The sequence below is a fragment of the Lepisosteus oculatus genome, chromosome 6, assembly GCF_040954835.1.
Source record: "Lepisosteus oculatus isolate fLepOcu1 chromosome 6, fLepOcu1.hap2, whole genome shotgun sequence".
Taxonomy (NCBI): domain Eukaryota; kingdom Metazoa; phylum Chordata; class Actinopteri; order Semionotiformes; family Lepisosteidae; genus Lepisosteus; species Lepisosteus oculatus.
In genome coordinates this window covers 23302329-23324641 of record NC_090701.1, presented here as the reverse complement: position 1 = coordinate 23324641, position 22313 = coordinate 23302329, and the positions used below count along the sequence as shown (strand labels likewise).

Genomic DNA, 22313 nt, shown 5'->3' with positions numbered 1-22313 from the left:
AATTACAGTATTTAGTGGCTGAGATAGGACATACACACTCACACCAGGCTCAAGTTTCCGAGAAGCCAATTAACATACCAGTATGTCTTTGACTGCAAGGAAACCATAGTACCTAGAAGTACCCACACAATAACTGGGAGAATATACAAACCCCACTCATTCTGTATAGTGCCCAGGGTCCAGAATTGAACAGAGGGCTCCAGCAATGCAAGGTAGCAATGCAAACTATTGCGCCACCCATTTTTAAAAGAAAATAATTAAGTTTACAAAAGTGTACAAGCATCAGTTTGTAATTAAAAAAAAACCAAGCATCACAAGAAAGGTGCACATATTTTTGCAAAGCACCCTATGACTTTCTACACAAATGGTGGGGTTTATTTGACATTTAATGATGCTGTAAAGCTTTATATAGATAAGGGGGTTTAATCAAACAGCAAAGCTGGTTAATTCAATACCCAATCATTAAATTAAGTCTGACTTTTTTAGTATGAAGTAGTATTCATAAATAAATATCAGAAAGAATGTCATGGACTGAGACATAGACAGACACATTCAACTTAATTCCAGGTTGTTTATTTAATTTAGAAACTCCAAATAGAATGCGATATTTAAGACAGGAGGTTAGTCATTTAAAATTTCAAGTAGTATTTCAGAAAAGGTGTTGTTTGATTTTTCAAATATTAAGACTGAATGATATCAATTTCAGTTCAATTCACTTTCAGTTTAAGCTTTATTATTCTCTGGGGGAAATTAATTTTGCAGCACATTCCAATACAGCAAATCAGGAAGAAAAACATTACTAAAAGAGAAGGCAGTCCAATAGTGTGACAGGAGATTGGAGAGTTATTTTACATGTTGTGGGAGAAATTTTGTAGAAGGGACTGAAAGATGTCCTGAGTACTGATTACTTTTACACCTGGGGACATAGACCTGCCAGATGGAAGTGGTGTAAATTCACAATGGAAGGGTTGAGACACTCTATAAAGTTTTGGCCTATTTTACAACCCCTTGTTTGTAGAATAATTGTAGAATATTGTTCATTATTGGGCAGCAGTATTAGCGCTCTTGCACAAGCTTGGTAGCTGAACAAGGTTGAGCCTGGTCAGTCTTGGAATGGGTGACCTTTAAGGTTCTGGTTTCCCACCTGTGTTCTGCTGAAATATTAAAGAGGGCTAAATGTGACTTCCCAGCAAAGCAACACCAGCTATCTCATGATGTAAATATATATCCAACGGATATATTTTTTAGCTGATTAATAATTTGTCACATAACTTAAGATGTATAAATCAAAAATGTTACTGAGAGCACATTATTTGTTTCTTTAGATTTCCACATATACCCATGTTTAAAACAGGTCCCATACTGTTTGCAAAATGATTTTGAAACGTGTTATACAAACACAAGCATAAATAGCAAAATAAGGTTTTTCTCAAAAATATCAACTTGGTAATATATAACAGAACGTATTATCACCTATTACACTGTAGTTCTTTCAGTCACACAAATAAAACTATGACTCCCAAGATGCACTAGAAAATTTCTGTACTAGTGCAAGGTCTCATGGGAAACGAAGTCTTCCTCCCACATAAATATTTGTAAAAAATGAATTACAATTAAAATATAACAGAAATGTAAATAAAATTAATTTACAATATTATACAAAAAACACAGATAGTGTCCTAGAAAGAAATGAAGCATTAAAATATACTATTTGAGGTTTCCTCCTCGATGCAGTCTACAAAACTACAGTGGGAGGAAATGCGCATAAGTTTTACGATCTAGCCAAAAGCAAGGCATGGTATGAACCAGCGGGATACGTTGTTTCTTCTGTCCTGGTCTAAGCTTGTGTGTGCTTTGTATGAAGGTAACACTGGATATAGATATTTGCTCGTTTATATAAAGATTGCGCATAAATTATAATCATGGCCGATTAGTGGGTGAGTATTTAAATACATATTAGCCTCATCTTTATTTTCTTGCGAATTGCACACGATCCTTTTCGCGAGCTAAATTAAGTCCCGTGCTTGAATGTATTGCTCGCCTTGGCGAGGTGATTTGGTTGGCTTTTCTAAATATCACATCTTTCTCTTTTATTTGGTCCACTTTTTTGACTGCTCCCAACCGAAATACACCCCCCTTTATAATAATATTTTAGTAGAACAATAGTTAACGAACCCATTATGTTTACATTTTTAATTTATATCTTGTTAAAGTTACACCAATACTTGAACCACAAACGAAATATTATAAAGGTTCTAATAGGAATTAAGACTCACAATGTGACAACCTGCAACGAACAAGCATCCACCTCCAGGAGGTCGATTTCTCTTGGGTTTACGGGGTTTCCTATGTCAACAGCACGTTACTGTAGTATCTGCGCTTTCATATGTTCTTCCAGGAAATGAACGTACAGCTTTTCCCAATTTCACTGCTTTTTTGGTAATGGTTAGGTCTCCGGATTTTCAGCCCCCTCCTTGTTTATTTCAGGATCCTTGAGGACTTGAGATGCACTGTACTGTACATGAAGAGATGTCTGTTTTCCCCAAAATAACATTACGAGGTGATGTGAAGCAATATCTTGGTGATGTCTTTAAAAATAAAGAGGTAGGATATGTGAGTTTAGTTGTTATATGGCTTTTAAATGTTTAAATTATTTACTAGTTGCTATTAAATATTCTTTACAAACTTTACTATTGTTCCATTCCATCATAGGTAGTCACCACAGGTGTCATGTCAGTTCACTTCAGTTTATTTGTCATATGCACTTGCACATATGCACATTTGTCAAGTGCAATGAAATGCTTATTTACATGTATGCTCCGATACAAAGACATTAAGGTATCACCAAAACATAAACACAGAACAGCAACAACAAGTTAAATAACATACAACTTTAAAAAAGCAAGGAAGTACAAAAGCAGTGTGAGAACAGAAAAGAAACAACACATCAGTGTGAGTAATAATGTAGGTGTAGTCATGTAAATGAGTTTAGGCGGTGGTAGAGGTAGAGTTCAGTAATCTGACAGTTTACCTGTCATGCTTACCAGGAAGAAGGGGGGAGAAAAGTGAGAAACCAGGATGATTGTTGTCCTATAAGTGATACTTCCTGCGTTTCTGAGACAGTGAGTTGTAAAAATGTCCACAATAGAGAGAAGCTGTATTCCATCAATGGACTGGGCTGACTTATCACCCCCTATAAAGACAACAAGCTGCAGTCAAGCCATACTTTAATGCCACATATGAGCACATTTTCAAGAGCGTACCTGTAAAATGTGGTAAGGACAGTCAAAGAAGGACCAATTTTTTTCAACTGTCTGAGTAAGTAAAGGCGCTGTTGTGCCTTCTTTGTAGCTCCAGTTACATGGCTGGGACCATGTTAAATCATTAGCAATGTAAGTACCTATTGTCATTTTTGGATTCATGTTCACTACAAGTTTGTTTGAAGACTTTTATCTTCCTCTCATCAAGACACAACAGCCAAATCAGTTATGCAGTATTGTACAAAAAGAGATTTCTTAACTTTAATGTAAAATATACTATATGTGGAAATGGAATTACACATATTTTTAAAACCACAATTTTAATGGACAATATCTGATTAAATCAGACTAATTTAAAGCATTTTAGGACCATTATGGGTGAAGGTAGAAATCTAAAGTTCTTAAACAGAGAAGAGCCATAGAAGCAGCAGAACACATACAGGTTCAGGTGGGTAGCTGCGTCAGCATGCGTAGGCTGCAAAGGAACAAGTAATAGGTTTATTCCATGGTGAAAAAAAGAAGAAAGGAAACACAACGTTTCAGCCGTGGAGCCTTCTTCAGGTGTGAGACAGACAAGACAGTAAGCAAAGGTAAAGTAGGGGGAGAATAAAGGCTGGTAGAGATGAGGAGTGAGAGGCGGGAGCAGGGGACAGAAAGAGAGGCCAATCAAGAGAAGTCAGAATGGTTGTAGAGAGGTGTGAATTGAAACCTCCAATGAATGGAGAAAATTTAGAACAAAAGTAGTCTGTCGTTAAGAGAAGGGGGAAGGTGTGATCCTAGCTGCAGGATAATTTTATTTCTGTAGTCTTTCTAATGTATGAGTTCGGAAAACTGTCTTTGAGAACACAGACGGAGAGATTAGAGTGGTCATGGCCATCAGAGGTGAAGTGAGAAGCAGTGGGCTTGGAGAAATCTTTAATCTTCACAGCCCTGACATGTTCTCTGAAGCGCTGTCCGAGTCTTCTTCCTGTTTCTCCGACGTAGATGGCTAGGCATTTACTGCAAAAGATACAGTAAATAAGGTTGCCGGAGGTACAAGATGCCATCTGGGTGATCCGGAATTGTCCTGAGGGGCCTTGAATGAGTGTGGTGTTAGATATGTACTTGCAGGGGATACAGGGAGCTCTGTTCCAAGGGAAAGTGCCTGGTGTGGATGGTTGCTGAGGGCGGTCAAGGGAGCTGTGAACAAGAAGGTTGTGCAGATTAGGTGGTCGAAAAGAGGGCCCCAATGGAGGGATCATCCTGTAGGCTGGAAAAGTTGTCGTTAATAGTCCTGGGGATAGGAAGTGTGTTGGGGTGGTAGGGAAGCACCAAAGGAATGCGGTTGTTGTGATTGAGTTGATGGTCTGAGGGGTGTTTTTGGCTCAGGTAAGGGCTCTGTCAATAACACTGCTGGGGTATCCTCTGTTGATGAAAAAGGAGTACATTTTGAGGGATTGGTTCTGGAAGTCAATGTCGTCGCTGCATAATCGTCGTGGCCGAAGGAACTGTGAAAAAGGGAGAGAGTTTTAAGTGTGTCTGGGGTGAAATGAGCTATACAGGAGATAACTGTGTGAATCCGTGGGTTTGTAATAAACCGAAGTGGAGAGTTGGGGGTAGTTGATAGAGAAGTTGATGTCTAGAAACGGAAGAGTAGTGGAAGATATGTTAACCGTATATATTTGAGGGACAGGTGGAAGTTGGTGAAGTGATGCAGAAAACACTCAAGCTGGTGTTTGGAGCATGTGGTTCCAACGAACACATACAAGGCGTGCAACAACAGGCAAAAAGACAAAACCCTCAGAGAATAAACAGTCAAAAGCATGACCCAGTTCACCCCTCAGATTGATGCTGTTTTATTAATGTTATCCTATTGCCCTCACAGCTGCTGGCTGTCCTTGGCCAAGAGGATGCAGAGAGGAGGTTTGAAATGCTTCTCAGTCGTCTCTCCCACCCCCCGGCCTTCACCTCCGTCAGGGTCAACACCCATCTAGCATCTCCAGAGCACGTCAGACGCTGCCTGTCTGAGGAGATCCGAAAGGTGATGGACCTCCTTTGATCTGCTTGACTGCAGCAGCATTTTCTTGCTATTGATGGGATGATTGGATGTGATTGGCAGCCTCTGCTGAGAGTGAAACCAAATGCTAGCTAATACACCTTGGAGTGAGGGAACACCCCAGTTTTAAAAACACCAGATGGTGCTGTTGTCTAATGAGATTGGTGGAATTGCTAGAATTTCGTTTCAGAGGAATTTTTTGGTTACTAAAAATATATACAAACCGTTTCTTTAATTAAAATAAATCACGCTTCAAGCCTACAATCACCACACGTGTGCTGTTGATTTAAGAGCTGTGAGATGTTTCACATTGAAAGTATATTCAAAACCACTAGTATGCAGCTGTAATTTAACACAATAAAAGGTATTACGGCTGTGCCTTTTCATTTATAGATGTCCTATAATTGAATGTCAAATGCACATGCTTGCTTGTTATTCACTGTACAAAGAATTTGTGCAGAACGTCATAAGGCAAAACAAGACATATTCGATGTGTCTGTGTAGCAGAGTAATGTAAATTGTCTAAAGTTACAGAGTCCGTTTATTTTTATCAGTAACTCATAAAAGCATTCCCATTTATAATGAAACTTTATTTCTTCTCCTTTTTAAGGTAATGCAGGCGCTTTTATAGAGAGGCTTCTCTTGTCTCCCTGTTAGCAGAACATTCTAACCTTGGTGTTTATCCTAGCAGCAGCAGATGAATTCATTCTCAAGCCATGACGTTCCCATATTTAATCACCCAGATGTTCCAGATGTTTTGCTCATTCCTGTTATTGGTCCAAGGTACAGTATGGCTATAATTTCAAAAGTAGAATTTTGCGTATAGAAAAGAGGGAAAAAATGCCAACCACTGAACATTGTTTGAACAGAAACCTCTTAAAAGTGACCTACAGGTACATACTGAAATATTTTTCTCAATTTTGACATGCTAATTATGCACATTTGTAATGTGTATGCATATTATGATATTAGGAACAAGTAATAGGTTTATTCCATGCTGAAAACAAGAAGAAAGAAAACACAACGTTTCAGCCATGGAGCCTTCTTCAGGTGTGAGCTGAGCTGAAGGCTCCACAGCCAAAACGTTGTGTTTTCTTTCTTCTTTTATTCAGCATGGAATAAACCTATTACTTGTTCCTTTGCAGCCTATGCATGCTGACGCAGCCACCCACCTGAACTATTGTGAAATTATGTTAATTATTTCTGTCTCACTAACCTGATTCCGTGGATTATGGACTGTATCAGTCATACTGGCTGCAATTAATTACTGTTTTATCAGATCTTACTTTCCCTTTTGTAAAATGCCCAAACACTTGAGCAGTAGTTTCATAAAAAGATAATTCATGTATTATATGAGAAAGGGACAGCTTCACAAGGCTGGCTTTAGAGCTGCAGCACTGAACAGAGGCTAAATGGTGTCCCATTCTGGGTGTTTCCAGAACCATTCTCTCCCATCACTTCAGTAGGTGACTTTTACTACTGCTACTGGAGCACTTCTGCATCAGAAACCAGTGAATCCTTCAAGTTTTGAATAGAAAGGTTCAACAAAGGGAGTGTCTTTCTGTACAAGACTTTTGCATTTGATGTGTTTGTTGTAACAGTGTGACCTTGTTTCTGTTCTCAGGGTTTCTCTGGAAAGGCACTCTTTAGAAGTTGTGGTGGGAGCTCAGTGTGGGAATGCAGTGTTACGTGGAGCTCATGTCTTTGCTCCAGGGATCCTTGCGGCTCCTAAATGTAAGGAAGACGTAACAGCCAGCTCTCTGCTCTGTAAGAAACCAAGTGAATGAACGTTGTCAGAATTACTCTATAATCATGACTCATTAGTAAATTATCTTGCATCAAAATTATCTAAAAAGTTAATTTACATCTGTAGTATAGAAGGTAAACTTAAGACAGAATATGATCATTCTTTTGTCCAGAAAAAAACAGCACTAAAAGGGACTGGAAGTTACACTTAAAATAGTTTAGATTATCTGTAAATTCCACTATAGGAAAACACAGTGTACAAAAGTTTTTTTTTTTGTATTTTTACAAAAATTGTATCATTTCTGTTATCATTGTAATAATAGTTTTTTTCTTACCCATCAACCAGCCAAAAATTCAAGATGGAGAATTTGAAATGAACACAGAAATTGAAATGCTTTTCAACGTTATTTTACAAGGTTTCGGTACGATGTGAAGCTATTTTGATTTATCTAGTAGAGCTGGTTTCTGTTATTATAAATAGCTGCAGGTAGGTTCTATTTACTCCATGTTGAAGGGATTGCTTTGAATCAATCTGTATTTGCTTATCCATTCTCAGACATGAAGATGGGAGATGTGGTGTCTGTTTTCTCTGACATTGAAGGACAATGTACAAGAGGAGCAAAGGAGTTCCAGGGGAAGCGAGTTTTCATAGGAAATGGAATTGCTGAAATGAGCCGCAGTGATATCTTCTGTACAGATCAACCAATTAAGTGCGTACTCCAACTTCAACTTCACCTTTAGTGTTATTTACAGTGTAGTTTATTTTCAGATATTCCCTTCTGAGATGTGTTTTCAAAGTTAGAAACCCAAACCCTAGAAAGTAGCACTATGTCAATTTTAATATAATTCATTTTGATAGAGATAATAGTTTAACATTAAATACATGCAGCTTTTTAAATGCAATGTAAAAGGGGCTCATCCCAGGTACTTCAAATGACATTTATATTTTTTTATTGGACTTCAGAGTGTAGTGTAGACGTTTTGTTTTCAGTTATCCAGTACACTCACCTACTTGAAGTGGGTCTGAAACTAAAAATATACTTAATAGCATTTTACAAGAAATGGAGCCATTGCTTAGAATATCATTAAACAGAGTAGACATGATAGAATATGACAAGCCCTCTTTGCCATAGTGAGGTTAAAGTGGCTTTCGATGTTCAGCTAGTGGCGATCTATACTTGCAGTGCAGGATTAATCTGACAGACTGGAGGCTTCTGTCTGAAGTCCAGTTTCTGCACAATCACTGAGATCAGAAATCTTAGATGACAGCGCAGAGCTCTCCCAGGGACACCGGGATTGTCTAGACTAGTCCACAGTTGGACTAGTTTGGGGCATTGGTTTGGGGCATTCGACAACAGCCACCCTGCTGATGGTCTGGGTACCTCCTGGGAATGCATGGTATCAACAGGAATTATCCTTCAAATAGTACTGAAGCTCCACTGTGTCATGTTGAGAATATACTGAGAACATATAGAATACTGTATATATAAAAACACAGTATGTAGAATATATAGAAAAGCTGAAAGTACAGTATATTTTGGTTGCAATTAAAATGTTAAAGGTATTTTAATTATATCTACAGTGCTCGGTGAGGATGTTCTGATTTGTAGATTTGGTAGCAATCTTGTAGTTTTTGTATACGCAGAATACACTTTACATGTTGTGTTCTTCAGGGGAATTGGCATAAGGATGACAGAGCCCGTGTACTTCAGTCCTTCGTTCTACAATGTTCTGCCAAATCAGGTGTTCTTACAGGTATCTTCTTCTACCTCCTGACTAACAATAAGTACAACCATAAAACATGCTAGGAGAGGAAATATGTCTTTCACCCCAAAAAAGTCCTTTGTATGGTTTTGAACTCCACCTAAAATTCCACCTTCTGAGTGCATATTACTTATGTTTCAGAAATAAAGAAAATTGGCATCCAGGATACTGTACTTTTAAAATGTCTGAACAAATATTGTGTGGGGGAAAAAAACATTCTAAATATTTGGCGAAGCAATCATAAGCAATTTATTGTTTAATTATTTTTGACTGCAGTAGAAATTTATTATTTGGCTTATTTGTGGTGAGCAATACACTATAGAAAGGATGGTAACCAGAACTATTAGCTTACATTATGTTATCTGTTCTTCTACAGTGCATTTCCAACTTCTCTCCCTGTCTCTGGGAAGAGGTGTTTTTTATAAATCACCAGTACCAATAGACTTTACAGTGGTGGAATTGCTGGCGCAGTACATTACGAAGGAGCTGATGACAAAGATATGAACTTCATCTTTGCTTGTTGGAGAGGTTTGGATACAGGATTGAGTGTACCTTTTTCTTGTCTTCTATAATTAGAACCTGCCTTCAGCGATAGTGAGCCATGTGCTGCAGCCTCAGGCTGGCGAGAGAATTCTGGACATGTGTGCAGCCCCAGGAGGAAAGACCACTCACATCGCTGCTCTCATGGGGGATGAGGTAGACTGAGCCAGTGCGGCCTGTCCCTGAATAATCAAGGATGTCTTTACTAATTCACCCATTTCATCATTAGTAGACAGTAAATATGTTTGCAAACATGAGGCTTGACATCTGAAAAAATGTATGAAAGTAGATGTTTTTTTCATGGACCTATACACATAACTGACATAACAAGGGCAAAGCTTATGCTGTGGGTAAAATTTAAAAGCAAGACAACATATAACATATTGACTGTATAAAAAAAAAATATCATTATTCCAAAATGTGTTACTTCCACACAGATTCATGCATTGTGATGAATTTCAGATTCCTTATTCATATCTAAAACAAGAGAGGCATCATATGTTTCAGTAGAGGTTTACTCTATTATGTCAATCTTTATTTAAAAAAATGCAAAACCTGCTTGTCTCAGTTCTGGCATGTAATAATATTATGCTGGAATTGTTTATAGCATGGCTGGTTTCTCTACTGCAGGAGTGGCCAACACTTGTCCTATAAGCACACTGTCCAAAAGGATTTATAAGCTAGCTTTAAATCAGCACTTTATAAATGCTGGGAGGAGTTTCACTCTCCAACTAGAGCAGGGGCTAAGTAAATTAAATGACATAGAGATCATTTAGAATTTAACCTCACAGACTCTGCAGTTCTTAAAAATGACAGTTGACCATTTTGGACTGAACTGAACAAAATAGTCTTGCTATTTTGATCACAATATCAGTGTTCCCATTGTTTGTACAGTATATTGTTGATTCTCTAAGATCTGCTAGACTGCCTAGACCATAGAGGACTCATACTAGTACCTTATACATTCTAATAATCGCAGGCACTATTTGGATAAAGATGCACTCAATTGCTAACTAGCCTTACTGCGTTCTTAAGGGAGAAGTGATTGCCATGGACAAGATAGCAAATAAAGTGGAGCGGATTAAACAGAATGCCCAGATGCTGGGTCTGAACAGCATTAAAGTGTATTGCTTCAATGCGATCAAGGCCCTCTCTGGTGATCCAGCAGGGAGCTCAGGAGGTAAGGAAACAAAGCAATGTCCAGCTGAACTGAGAGTGGCCCTGTCTCTAGTATTGACACATGGCTTAGTTCTAGAACTTTCATATTCCATCATACACCTACTGAGGCAGTGGAAGGTATTTGAGTGATTTTTTTCTCTGTGGATTCTGTGGCCAGCTTATATAAAATGTTAGAATTCAAACCAAACTTGCTCTTACTGAATCTAACAGCAGGAAGAACTAACAACAACAAATGTTATAATGCTTCTGTAGCTCAGTGATGCAAGTAAAATCAGGTTCTTTAACAAGTCCCTGCAGATTTATTGATTTATTGAGTGTCTGCTTTCCTTGAAGTCTTTGTTATGTCATTGAAGATTTTTTTTAAGTAAAAATGTTTATTATGCATCTGTACTAACAAGGGAAATGGATGAGTGAGGTCCATCCATTTCTTCTGCATGAACCCATTTGATCAATTAATTTTTGCTGTCTCTTGACTAGTGATCATTTCAAAGTCCAAGAAAGACTAGATGGCTTCACAGGTGCATTTTAGGGGAGAGTTGTTTGTAGAAAACCAAATTATTGCTCCATCAACTACAATTTGAGTGATTCTTTAAAGAATTGATTGCTGATATGCACATCTAACACACATCTATCCTCAATCACATGCATGAAATTATGTAGATTAACAGAGGAGAGAATCCGATTAAATAAATATGCAGTCTGTAAAGGAAGAGATGACAGGTCTGCATCAAGAGATGTACACATCAGTGGCATATTCACAAGCCTTGAACAGTACTGACAGCGAGCAGCTGTGGTCTTTGGAGAAGGCTTCTTTACAGTATTTTGTTTCAGTCTCCACTTTGAGTTTTAGGCAGAAAACTTTTGGCTGAAATTAAATATAGATTTAAAATTATAGTATCAGACGAAAGTTCAGTGATCAAGCTTTAGTGGATGTCTTGCTCAATTTGGCATTTGGATCCTTTCAGCCACAGTCAGGGATATTGTATTTTAATTTTCCCTGCAGAAGCAAATAATTTATCAAACAGAATTTAAAATTTGTTTTTTTTAACTCTTAATTAGTATAGACACAAAAAGCTTGTCTCTTTCAGGTGGCCCTCCATTCCCTCCAGAGTCGTTTGACAGAGTGTTGCTTGATGCCCCCTGTAGTGGTCTGGGACAGAGACCCAACATGGCCTGTACTTGGAGCCTGAAGGAAATTACATCTTATCAGCCCTTACAACGCCAGCTCTTCACTACAGTAGGTTGATGTCTTAGGATCATTGTGTAGTAGCTAACAGTTGATATATGAGTTTTAGTTAGATATAAACATTTTATTGAATTTCAGTCTAGCAGAGTTGGAAAAGTTCAGTTAAAGTGATAAAGTAGCAGTACAAGTAAGAGGCTTGATGGTGACTGGTCTGGAATCCCACAACCAGGTCAAAGTTGAGGCATAAAGAAGAGGAAACTTTACTTGTGCAGATTCACCTGATCCACATAAGAGTGATCAGGTGAGCTTTGAGTTTGGCCAGACAATACTGGATTTAACAGCAGAGCAACCAGAGACTCCTAACATTCCTGCCCATCTGCAAGTGCACTACCTGTTTGTACTTGTTTGTCTTCAATCTCTCCACACACATTGCTTTGAGAACGCAAAGTATCACTATTGCTGTTTACCAAATGTTCTGGGGAAAAAATAATTGTGGCTTAATGTTTCTGTAAAGACTCTGGCTAGCTTGAGTGTTTTTTGATGTGGTTGAGAGTAAGCAGCAGAGGGCAGTCTAACTTCTAAATTAAAAATACACTGCTTTGACATTTCAAAGCTAAAACTCAAGTATAACTAGAAAATGCATCACTGGGGAAAGTTATTGGTGGTACACGCAGACCATTTTCAATAAAAGTCTTGTATTTGGGGCCTCAAGGGCCCATACATATAGTTTATAGTCAGAGGTTACTTCACAGTTAAGACTGTAAGTGTTTTTGTTTTCTGAAATGTCACATTTTATGTTTGTTCAACTTCTTTTGTTCAAATCCTTAGATTTTTGCTGTTGTTTTATCTCAAATGCAAGAAGGGAAAAATGTCAGTATGTACCTCACAGTGTTCAAATAATGCCTAAAAGATTGTATTTTGATGAGTCCATGTCTTGCAGCTAGTCCGTGCTGTACAGGGAGTAGCAAAGGTTTGCCTTATTTAAGAGTAAGTGTGGAGAAACAAGTGTGTTGACCGAGTGGTCCTGTGGACTGTGGCTTTGCTGTAGAAGTGAAAAGGGGGTTTGTAGTGAAGAACTTCACACAGATTGATTTTGGTTTACTGTTCTAACATGTCCTGGCATGTCTGCTCTGTGAACGCAGGCGGTGAAACTGCTGAAGCGTGGCGGGGTGCTGGTCTACAGCACCTGTACCATCACCCTCGCTGAAAACGAGGAGCAGGTCGCCTGGGCTCTACATCATTTCCCCTTCCTCTCGCTGCAACGACAAGTATGAAGCTCTTTCAGGGCATAATAATGTCCCACCGGTTCCTTTCTAGACTTCAATTTTAGACTGTAGAAGACAAGGGAGAAGGGCTAAATGAATGTTTTGGGGAAGGAAATTGCATACTATGGATGTGGATGTAACTGAAGTGATTTAATCATTACTTTGCATACTTATTTAGTTAACATATTTATTCAAAGTGACTTAGAATAATAAAAATACAGTACACTAAAAATACAATTTAAAAATGAAGAATAATAAATATGTAACTTTATATAACTTTACTGTACAGGGTTTTACATTGCACAGGAAAAAAAGGTAAATGGAATATAAGTAAAATGCAACTTTCAGGGTGCATGCCCAGTAATTATTTTAAACCGTGTTAAGACTGAAGTATAGCTGTGGAAGAAAATGATTGGAGAGTTGTTTGCTGGGCCTGTTACAATCTGACTGTAAAACGCAGAGAATGTTGTCCCAAATGGGTTTTAAACTGACTTGTCTGCATGTAGTAAATAGAATTGAATATTTTAATTACCTTATTCATATTTTTTTATTCTGACTTTGAGCTCAGCTCTTTTTTGAACTATATCAGTTCTATCTTTCTTCTTTTTATTAAGTACAAGATGAAAGAACATTCCAGATACCTTTCCAGGGTTTCTGGGTGAAAGCAGTAGCTCAGGTCTGTGGGAGGCCAGTGAAGGCAGATAGAATTGAAAGAATTTCATGTTTATGCTTGAAGGTTCTTGTGTGCTTGCAGTTTAAATGATTCATTTACAAATAGGTCCAGGCTGTGGACTGCATTCCAGATGTATTTATAGAAGTATTTATGTTATTTATACTACTAACATTTTTTCCTTTTTTGTGCACCCAGATGTGATGTATATTTCACAAGACGATGGTCTTGTCGCTCTTCTTATTAAAAGTCGTTCTGGGTGCTTCATGTTCCAAGTGGCCCAACCAGTTAAGAAACTCTTCGGAGTGCAGGTTAAGCTGTATGATCACAGGCTTGAGCCTGGGTCAAATGACTGTGACAGCAGTGTACAGCTGACTGTGTGCCAGGGAGGCTAGGGTGGGATTATTCTGCCATGGCTCTCTTGGCTGTCTGGGACACATTAACCCCAATGGCCTCCCGGTGTCGGTGAGGGATGTGCTTCTCCTCCAACCTGCTCTGAACCTCTTGTACTGCGTTGTTGTGCTTGTGATAAGTCAAAAGACAAGTGGCTCGAACGTGCTTACTCTTCTTATTCTCCTGGGGCGGAGCGGTGGCTCTGTGGCTCATGATCTACGCCTGTGGCTGGAAGGTTGCCGGTTCAAATCCCACGGCCGGCAGAGGAATCCTACTCTGTTGGGTCCCTGAGCAAGGCCCTTAACCCCAACTGCTCCAGGGGCGCTGTACAATGGCTGACCCTGCGCTCTGACTCCAAGCTTCTCTCCCTGTCTGTGTCTCATGGAGAGCAAGCTGGGGTATGCGAAAAGACGAATTCCTAATGCAAGAAATTGTATATGGCTAATAAAGTGATCTTAATCTTAATCTTAAGAGTGTAGTCACAGGTTCTAGCTGTGAGCTAAAAACAAAACTGGATATTCCAAATTGTGTGGACATAAAAAAAATAAATGTTGATTCAAAATCTATTAAAAAAAGTTGAAGAAAACTAACTAACCCTTACACTTGCCTTGTAAACATTAACACCCACCCATGGAGGGGAGGAGAAATGTGGATGTGTTAATACTGAAGTGAGAGGTGATGGGAAACACTGCTCAGTCTTCTGTGGCTGTAAGTGTTCTCAAGTCACAAATGTAGGGAAGTTTAAGAAGGCATTTATTAGTGTGATTGGTACAGATAGAGATGACTGCCCAGGTATGCAGGTACTGTAATTCTAAGATAATTTGAAGAGGAAAGTGAAGACCTCAGCTGTTCGTCAGGATGAGAGTCAGACACTTTTTTTAATATTACAAATTTCTAACAATGTGGCAAAGACATGGCCATTCTGGACATGTGCCAAAGTTAATATTTTAATCACTCATTTTTAGGATATTTTTTTAACATTAGATTCATTCAGTTATCATGATGACTGATGTAAAGCAAAAACAAAATGTAATTTTAAGAGCTATGACAACATGTTTATCTGTTCAACCTGTTTTTAAAGTGATGGTCTCTGATACTACATATTTTCTTGGAAAAAAAAAATCAAAACTGATTTTAAGTTTATATGCCCACCAGAACTAAAAATAACCAAAATACCATTCAATAATGTTGAAAATATTCTGAAATATGTGTTTTGAAGTTACTATAAAAAATTACTTTAAATGCAGTTTTAACACAGTTTTGTAGTTTTAAAGCTGGGATCCGCAACGTTTTTTTAATTTTAAATAAAAGTAACCACACAAGCTTTAATGTGCTATTTTTGTGTATTTAAATTTAAGGAACATTTAAATCAATCAATTATAAACTTGAAACTAATCAGTTGTGTGCCGCTTTAAAAGAAAATCAATGCAGTTTGCACAGCAGCCACCTTTCCCTCCTTCTGAAGTGCAGAATATACAAGCTGTGATCTCTCACCCCTGGATTCTGTTTGAAGCACATGTGTTTGCTTTGCTTATGCAGGAGCCACATGTTGGAGGAGGGGGTATGCTGGGAGCTGGCTTGTCACATGACCATCTGAAGCTGCTACAGAGATTCAATCCTGTCTGGGCAACAACTGAAGGCTTCACTCTCCACCCTGAAGAGTATGAACACACTCAGGGAACCAAGTCTGACCTCATTCATCTGGCCAACAAAGATACAATAGGCTTTTTCATTGCCAAGTTTGTAAAAACGTGATTGTTTATAATACTAACCTTAACACAGCTATTGCAATCCCTCATACTATGCCATATAGGGAGGTCTCTGTAAGCAAAGAGACTTAGTGAATGCAGTTCTGCTAGAGTTGCCATAACAACGGAATGACGACACTACTACTATGGCAACAACAGATTTGCTAGCTGTTTAGGCACAGATCGGGAAGTATAATGCTGAAAGAGGTCAAAAGAGGTATTAACAATTTATTGCTAGTTAGACTGCATTTTATGTTCTCAGAAATGGAGATATTAATCAGAATTACAAAAAGTACAAACGGGTAGCATTTTTAGTAATGAGGGGCCTTTATGAATAATTTGACAAATAAAAATATTCCTAAAAGCATGGACTCAAACATATATTAATATAATTTAAAAACTACTCCGGAAAAATCTGGGACAAAGCTGCTTTATGTGTGGAGGGGAGTTTTTTTGTTTAATCTTAACAAAGTGACTGGCATCATTACCCAATTGTAATGCTTAATTTGAACATTTTTTTGTTGGCTTTAAAATGCTAAAATCAAGCTGAAACTAATTAGTATTCATACTTGACTGGTTGTGAAGAAAATAGTTCTAAGGGAAAAGCAGGCCTTGGGTGAAATGAAACTATTGATTATATCCTTACAATCTTGCTTAAATGTCTAATCAGATGTTTTATACTTTATGTATTTTAGTTTAACTTTTTAAGATCTAGATTAAAGGTGCTTATAAAATGTATTTTTAAATGGATATCTTAGCAGTAGGAAACACTTTTAGAATGGCATAAGAATACTTGAGATTTCACAAAAAAACAATGGGGATAATTAACACATTTTATCAAAAGTGTTTAATTTACTGGAAAGAATGTTCAATTTAACTTGGAAGAGGAGATCAAAGTTGTTGAGAAGTACTTTCTGAACCAACCTTGTAATTCTGTGATAAGTCAAAAATGTTATCAATGTGAAGTAAGCTTTCATTTCAGAATTTTAAAATAAGTATAATCTAAACACTTGCAGTGTTGAAAGGGATAATTTAAGGGGATTAAATTGAAAAAAAGACAGTACACAAATTTTAATATGCTAGTTTGAGATCAAATTACCATTTTTGCACGATATAAAGTCATACTTGGAGACCAGCTATTTAAGTTTTTGGATCATGCAGAGTGGTTGGAAAATGTTTTATTTATTGGACTATAGGATGTATATGAATGTGACTAATAACTTGCACATTAAATGTTTTTGGATCCAAGGAACCTGAAATTATTGTACTTTTTCCTGGAGGTTACCTGCTTACATTTATAAATTTGGTACAGAATTATGTCCATTCTAACAGCATTTTAAAATCTGTTCCAGTACTTCATTTTTATTATCCTTGGTGAATGTTTCACTAGTTAAATAGATAATGTAAAAGAAGATGACATTTGTCCTGCATTAAATTAAAGACTTTCTAATCATTTCCTACCATTTTTCTTATTGAATCTACATGACAAAAACACAAGTTCATTTATATATTTTTTCCTTTATACATGCTGGCACCAGGAATGTTATCAGTCCAGAGAAGAACAACCAAATATATTGTGAATATGTCCTATGCTAGCAGACTACAAGGGGACTTGTCCAAAGTTATTGAGTAAGTCCAGCTAATTTCTTCAAAATAATGAGTGAAACATGAACCAGGTGGAAGTGCATTTAAAGCCGAGAACAGGTGGTACTTCTGCTTCTCTGAAGGCTATGTGGAAGTATGGAAAATTCTATCAGCCACATTGTTGAAGCTGATACATTGGCTTCTTTCAAGAAATGGCTGGAGGAGATCCTTGAATCAATTAACTACTAACTAAACAGTCTAAATGAGCTGAATGACCTTCTTTATTTGTACCTTTACATATACTCTTCCATACTGTACTTACCTAAACTGTCCCCACACAGCCACACCAGCTCCAGCACTATATTAGAAGGCTATTTTTTCCAGTGTTTCCTATATTTTAGCAGAGTAAAACAATACTTAAGATTAATCAATTATAAAAAAAGATCATGCCCATTCTCTCAACAAAAGCTACCATACAAAGAAATTACAGACTTCAGAACAGGAATGTGCATTTAGTTATAATTTTCGTATTAGCAGAAAGTGACTATCATCAATATAATCCAAGCTTTTATCAGATATGTGGATAAAGGCATCAGCCAAATAAAATGTGCAAAGCTTAATGTGCCAGAAGATGCAATCCTGATCCAGGATATTAAAGTGGGGGGGGTTATACTGGGTTACCACACAGGAATCCTGCCTTCCTCATTGAATTGCAGAAGCCAGGATGACCACAATGTACCTGCAAACAGAACAGGCCTATGCCATGTGGACAGTGTATTATGCAAGTTAGACTTCACTACCATTCCTTAGAATGCCAAGTGAAATCACTGAATTATTTTGTCAAAATAAAGGCCAATGTACAAAACACAAAGAGTTACTGTGCCAGAGAACACATACTTGAATGGGAATGTCTCCCATAGTAGCTGGTTCTGCATTTAACATTTTACTTGCACATAACCATGTGGGCTTAATGACTTTTGTCAGAGCTTTTCCCAAAACATCTGTCCTTATGTTTAACTGGAAATCACAGCTGGTAGCAGCATCAAGTGTTAGCAGTATTTGTTAACATGGAAGATGTGACGGCAATAAAAAGGGGTTATTTACTATATAAGGAAACATGAACGACAAATTAGATAGCCAGTAATGTCCCCATTTTTTGCCAACTTTATGACCATTTTAGCCACGTCAGTTTTGTCGCTGTAATTTTGTTTTGCACCTGTCCCAGCATTACTCCCAATATGTGAATGCTTGTGTCTGTGCCTGTGATGGACTGGCATCCTGTACAGGGCATACCCTTGCGCCATTGCTGCTGGGAGAGGCTCAGGCTCCCCCATGGCCCTATATTGGATAAAGTGATTAGAAAATGGATGGATGAATGTCTTAGGTAGTGCTTTATGTTACAACACTGGACAGCACCTGATGGGCTTAATAAAGAGTGAAAACAACAAGGTAATAATTTAAATCAAACAACTGTCATGCTTTTAATGCTTCTCAGATAAGCCTAGAGCACTTAGAGGATTTAACGATCCTAATTCATCAAAACAAATATATTCATCAGTTAGTCTTACAGTATATTGTTTTATGTAGAATTTAGTAATTCATTAAAAACATTTGAAAACCATTATAATCATGTAATTCACGTCTAGAAAACCATAATTTTAGCTAATAGAAGCTCTGACAGCTGACCATTTGTCAGTGTTCAGGCTGTTTATGTTTGTTAATAGTTTCATTATGTTATTCCGTTATTCAAAAAATTGCCAACATACTTGTCTTATTGTTCAGAAGTTTATTTTTAAATTTTTATTATTACATATATGTCAAATGTACATTCTTTAAATAGCAACTTTAAAGACCTGTAATCCTTAAAAATAAGTCTATCTGAAATACTAACCGTGGAGGGACTTGGGTGAATTGTGCACACAGCCTATAATCAGAAAATGAAAAGCTGAAAAACAATGGGTTGGTTGTCATGCCAAATGGAGCTGTGGAAACTAAACTCCAGGTGATAGTGGTGGAAGCAAATTTTACCAACGTAATACATCATTAAAAACATCAGTGCTGTGCTGTCTCACAACAGTAATTGAAATATAGAAAGAAGTTTAACTTATCCCAGCCAGAACAATTTTACTTTTTTAACATTGTGCAGCAAAGAAAAAAGTTTGGAACACAGTTCCTGTCAATGTAATTAAGTCCTACATGTTAAAAATGAACATGTACATCACAGCCACTACTGTATTTGGACAGTTAAATAAATAAATTAAATCCATTTAACAGTGCAACAGGTTCCTCAGCTCACTTACTGTCCATATCTACAAAGGCATTTATGACGTATATACACATGTTTACAGATCTTAGCCTAAAAATGTACTTTTCACAAATGGACATATACAGTACCAGGTACAGCCTTTTTCTTTCTTCATGGTAAAAGAAAAAAATATGTGCTTTGAAAATGAATAATAAATGCAAGCAGGAGGCTGGAAAAATCAAAATCATAAAAAGTGGCATATGTACATTTCTTTCCTTGCCAAGCTACATATATAAAAATAGTAAAGATCTACATCCAGTTTTTTAAAGTAGTTTTAGGATTTATAGTTCATTAAAAAAAAATCTTGGAATTTTTTTTAAGTTTTGGAATTCAAATGAAAAGTGGATTTTGAAAGTTTGAAAAACCTAATGACTTCACATTAAATCTGTTCACTACCAAGCATGTCAAGACCCAGTCTTGTATAGGGACCTGCAAAAAGGCGAGTGCAGTTAATTTGCAATCATTTTGTAATTAGTACCAAATACACAGTTGAGGTTAACCAGTGTAACAACTTTCCCAGATGTCTTCTCTGAAAGGGGGGAAAACTCCTGTCTCAGTTATGTTAGTATTACAATACTACCCATCTGAATGCGTTGTCTACTTTAATGAGATGTAATCTGATGAAAAACCTTGATCATTTGTATGAACCTTAAAAAAACACAAAGGGTCCTAAAAGTGCTGACAAGTACAATTATGTAAAAATACATATTGCCAATGTCACTGTAGTTTAAGACAGAAATTGTACTATTCTTTTTTCTTATAAGGCAAGACCAAGATGTGTACGGTACAGGTACATACTGTAAATCAGCGGATCAAAATCTCCAATTCGTTGTTTTGTTCTGCTTTTAATTATTAGCAAGCCTAAAAAAGGAAACTAATAAAAGTAATAATAAGGATGCCAATCCCAGCCATGTCCATGTTTCGGACAGAAATTAAAACAGTAGTCTATTGTTCAAGTGGCAGCCACTATAGATGTATCAAAAAGCAAAGTACAACACAGGACCATTGCAATTGTACCGTGCTCCTTAAAATAGATTGCTAAGAGTGAAATATGTATACTTATGAATATACATATTTATGTATATATTTATATACATTTTTTGCCTATAACAATTTTCTTTGCTGATGGAGCATCAGCTGTACAAAGTAGCTCATGGAAGTATACATAAACAAGGTTTTGAATGGAGACCAAAAAAGATCAATCCCCCGAGGTACGTGTGTGACACCAAACAGAGGAACTCAAAGAAAGGACTGTCTTGACAGACAAACACAGAAAAGAAGTGGCTAGTTTAAAATCCAAAGAGGGGGTGTTGGGATATTGTGGACCCAAATGGAAGAAGTCACTGGTGAATGTATACATCCCTGTTCCATTCACTTGCTTCGTTGCGTTTTTTGGAAACCACCTCACCATCCCGCTCATAGTAGTGTTCCCGGGATTTGTGGTGGCTGCGCTGTTTGTTGCGTTCATTGTGGTCCTGCTCCCTGTCACGATCCTTGGGCCGATGGCGCGACTCACGGTGCTTGTGGTCTCCTCCCACGTGCGGCTCATCCCTGTGGTTGTGTGACTCATAGGAGTCGCCTTGCTCCTCTGTGAGCTCCTCCTTGGGCTCGATGTAGGCTGAGTCCCTGCTCTCCTGTGTCTCCGAGTCAAAGGTCTCCTGGCGGGGAAGTGCTTTGTTCCCAGTCCCTCCCTTGTGGTGGTGGTGGTGATGATGATTGTGGTGCTCTGTTTTGGAGGAGGAAGAGCGGTGCTGCGATTTCTTCGACGGCTCGGTTCGTGGCTCCTCCTGTTCCTCTTCCTGTGACCCCGACTGCTCTGGCGCTGATTTCTCGGTCTTCTGTTCACCCCCAGAGCTCTGGTTAGTAACACACCATGCACAATTAGTCAGTGCTGTAATGGAAAGACTCAAACTCATACCCAAATAAACGCTGAGTAATAAGTATCTAATTTTGAAGGTAATTGTTTTCTATGTATCTCTTTCAGATGCCAGTGATATTATCTTTTCACTACCTCTCCTGATCCACGAGCTATAAAATTAAAAGCTATAAAAAAACCTGAATAACTACTGGGAATACTATATAATAATACCATATTACATGGTTATGGTAATATTTTAATTTTGACTGAAATGTGTTCATTGGATAATAATGAATTCTACTGGCAGACAGAGCACACAGATTTAGTTTTCTTTTTCCAGCTTTAGGGTATTTCTAGTTAGAACAATAAAGAATCATACATTATTTAATGCAATTGCCAGTATTTTTCTTAAGGCTAGTCTTTTTCATTTTAATGAATATTTTGGTTTGAGCTGAAAAGTTTTATTTTATACTTATAATATAATAATAATAATAATAATAATAATAATAATAATAATAATAAACTTTATTTTATATAGCGCCTTTAAAGGTGGCTTCTCAAAACACTTTTTAGGATGACAGGATGGATCATAGATTAAACAAGGGCACAAAATTCTTGGGGATCTTGCACTCATTACATTCTGTATTCAGTGCTTACAGTTGCTCTTTGATATTATATCAAACCATTAGGAAGTTCTAAAAAAACCTCTTAATTATGCTCCTGTGATATAATCTTAACCACTTTTAAACCACATGAGCCCTGCTGGAACACACTAGGTTT

General features: G+C 37.5%; 2 protein-coding genes across 11 annotated transcripts in view; one reads left to right on the top strand and one right to left on the bottom strand.

Moving 5' to 3' along the window:
* The first annotated feature begins 1757 nt into the window (after window positions 1–1757).
* On the top strand, window positions 1758–17038 carry nsun6 (NOP2/Sun RNA methyltransferase 6). Of its 4 annotated transcripts, none has more exons than XM_015354333.2 (12): window positions 1758–1937; window positions 2488–2560; window positions 5125–5280; window positions 5984–6078; window positions 6920–7029; window positions 7598–7751; window positions 8715–8796; window positions 9382–9501; window positions 10381–10525; window positions 11613–11761; window positions 12853–12978; window positions 15578–17038. In XM_015354333.2, the coding sequence occupies exons 3-12, from the start codon at window positions 5170–5172 to the stop codon at window positions 15791–15793; spliced, it is 1308 nt and encodes a 435-aa protein (XP_015209819.1). In that variant the 5' UTR covers window positions 1758–1937; window positions 2488–2560; window positions 5125–5169; the 3' UTR covers window positions 15794–17038. The 4 variants fall into 4 exon arrangements, with proteins under 4 accessions (XP_015209819.1, XP_015209817.1, XP_006634408.2 ...); XM_015354331.2 differs by having other exon boundaries at window positions 2488–2604; XM_006634345.3 differs by having other exon boundaries at window positions 1759–1937; window positions 2488–2604; window positions 5987–6078.
* Window positions 17039–18823: 1785 nt separating this feature from the next.
* The window catches only part of LOC102690009 (voltage-dependent L-type calcium channel subunit beta-2), a 157354-nt gene continuing 153864 nt past the window's right edge, over window positions 18824–22313 (bottom strand). For all 7 annotated transcript variants that reach the window (XM_015354500.2, XM_015354505.2, XM_069191077.1 and 4 more), the window contains one exon: window positions 18824–21531. In XM_015354500.2, coding sequence (XP_015209986.2) covers window positions 21016–21531 — 516 coding nt within the window. In that variant the 3' untranslated portion in view covers window positions 18824–21015. The remainder of the gene's footprint in view (window positions 21532–22313) is intronic.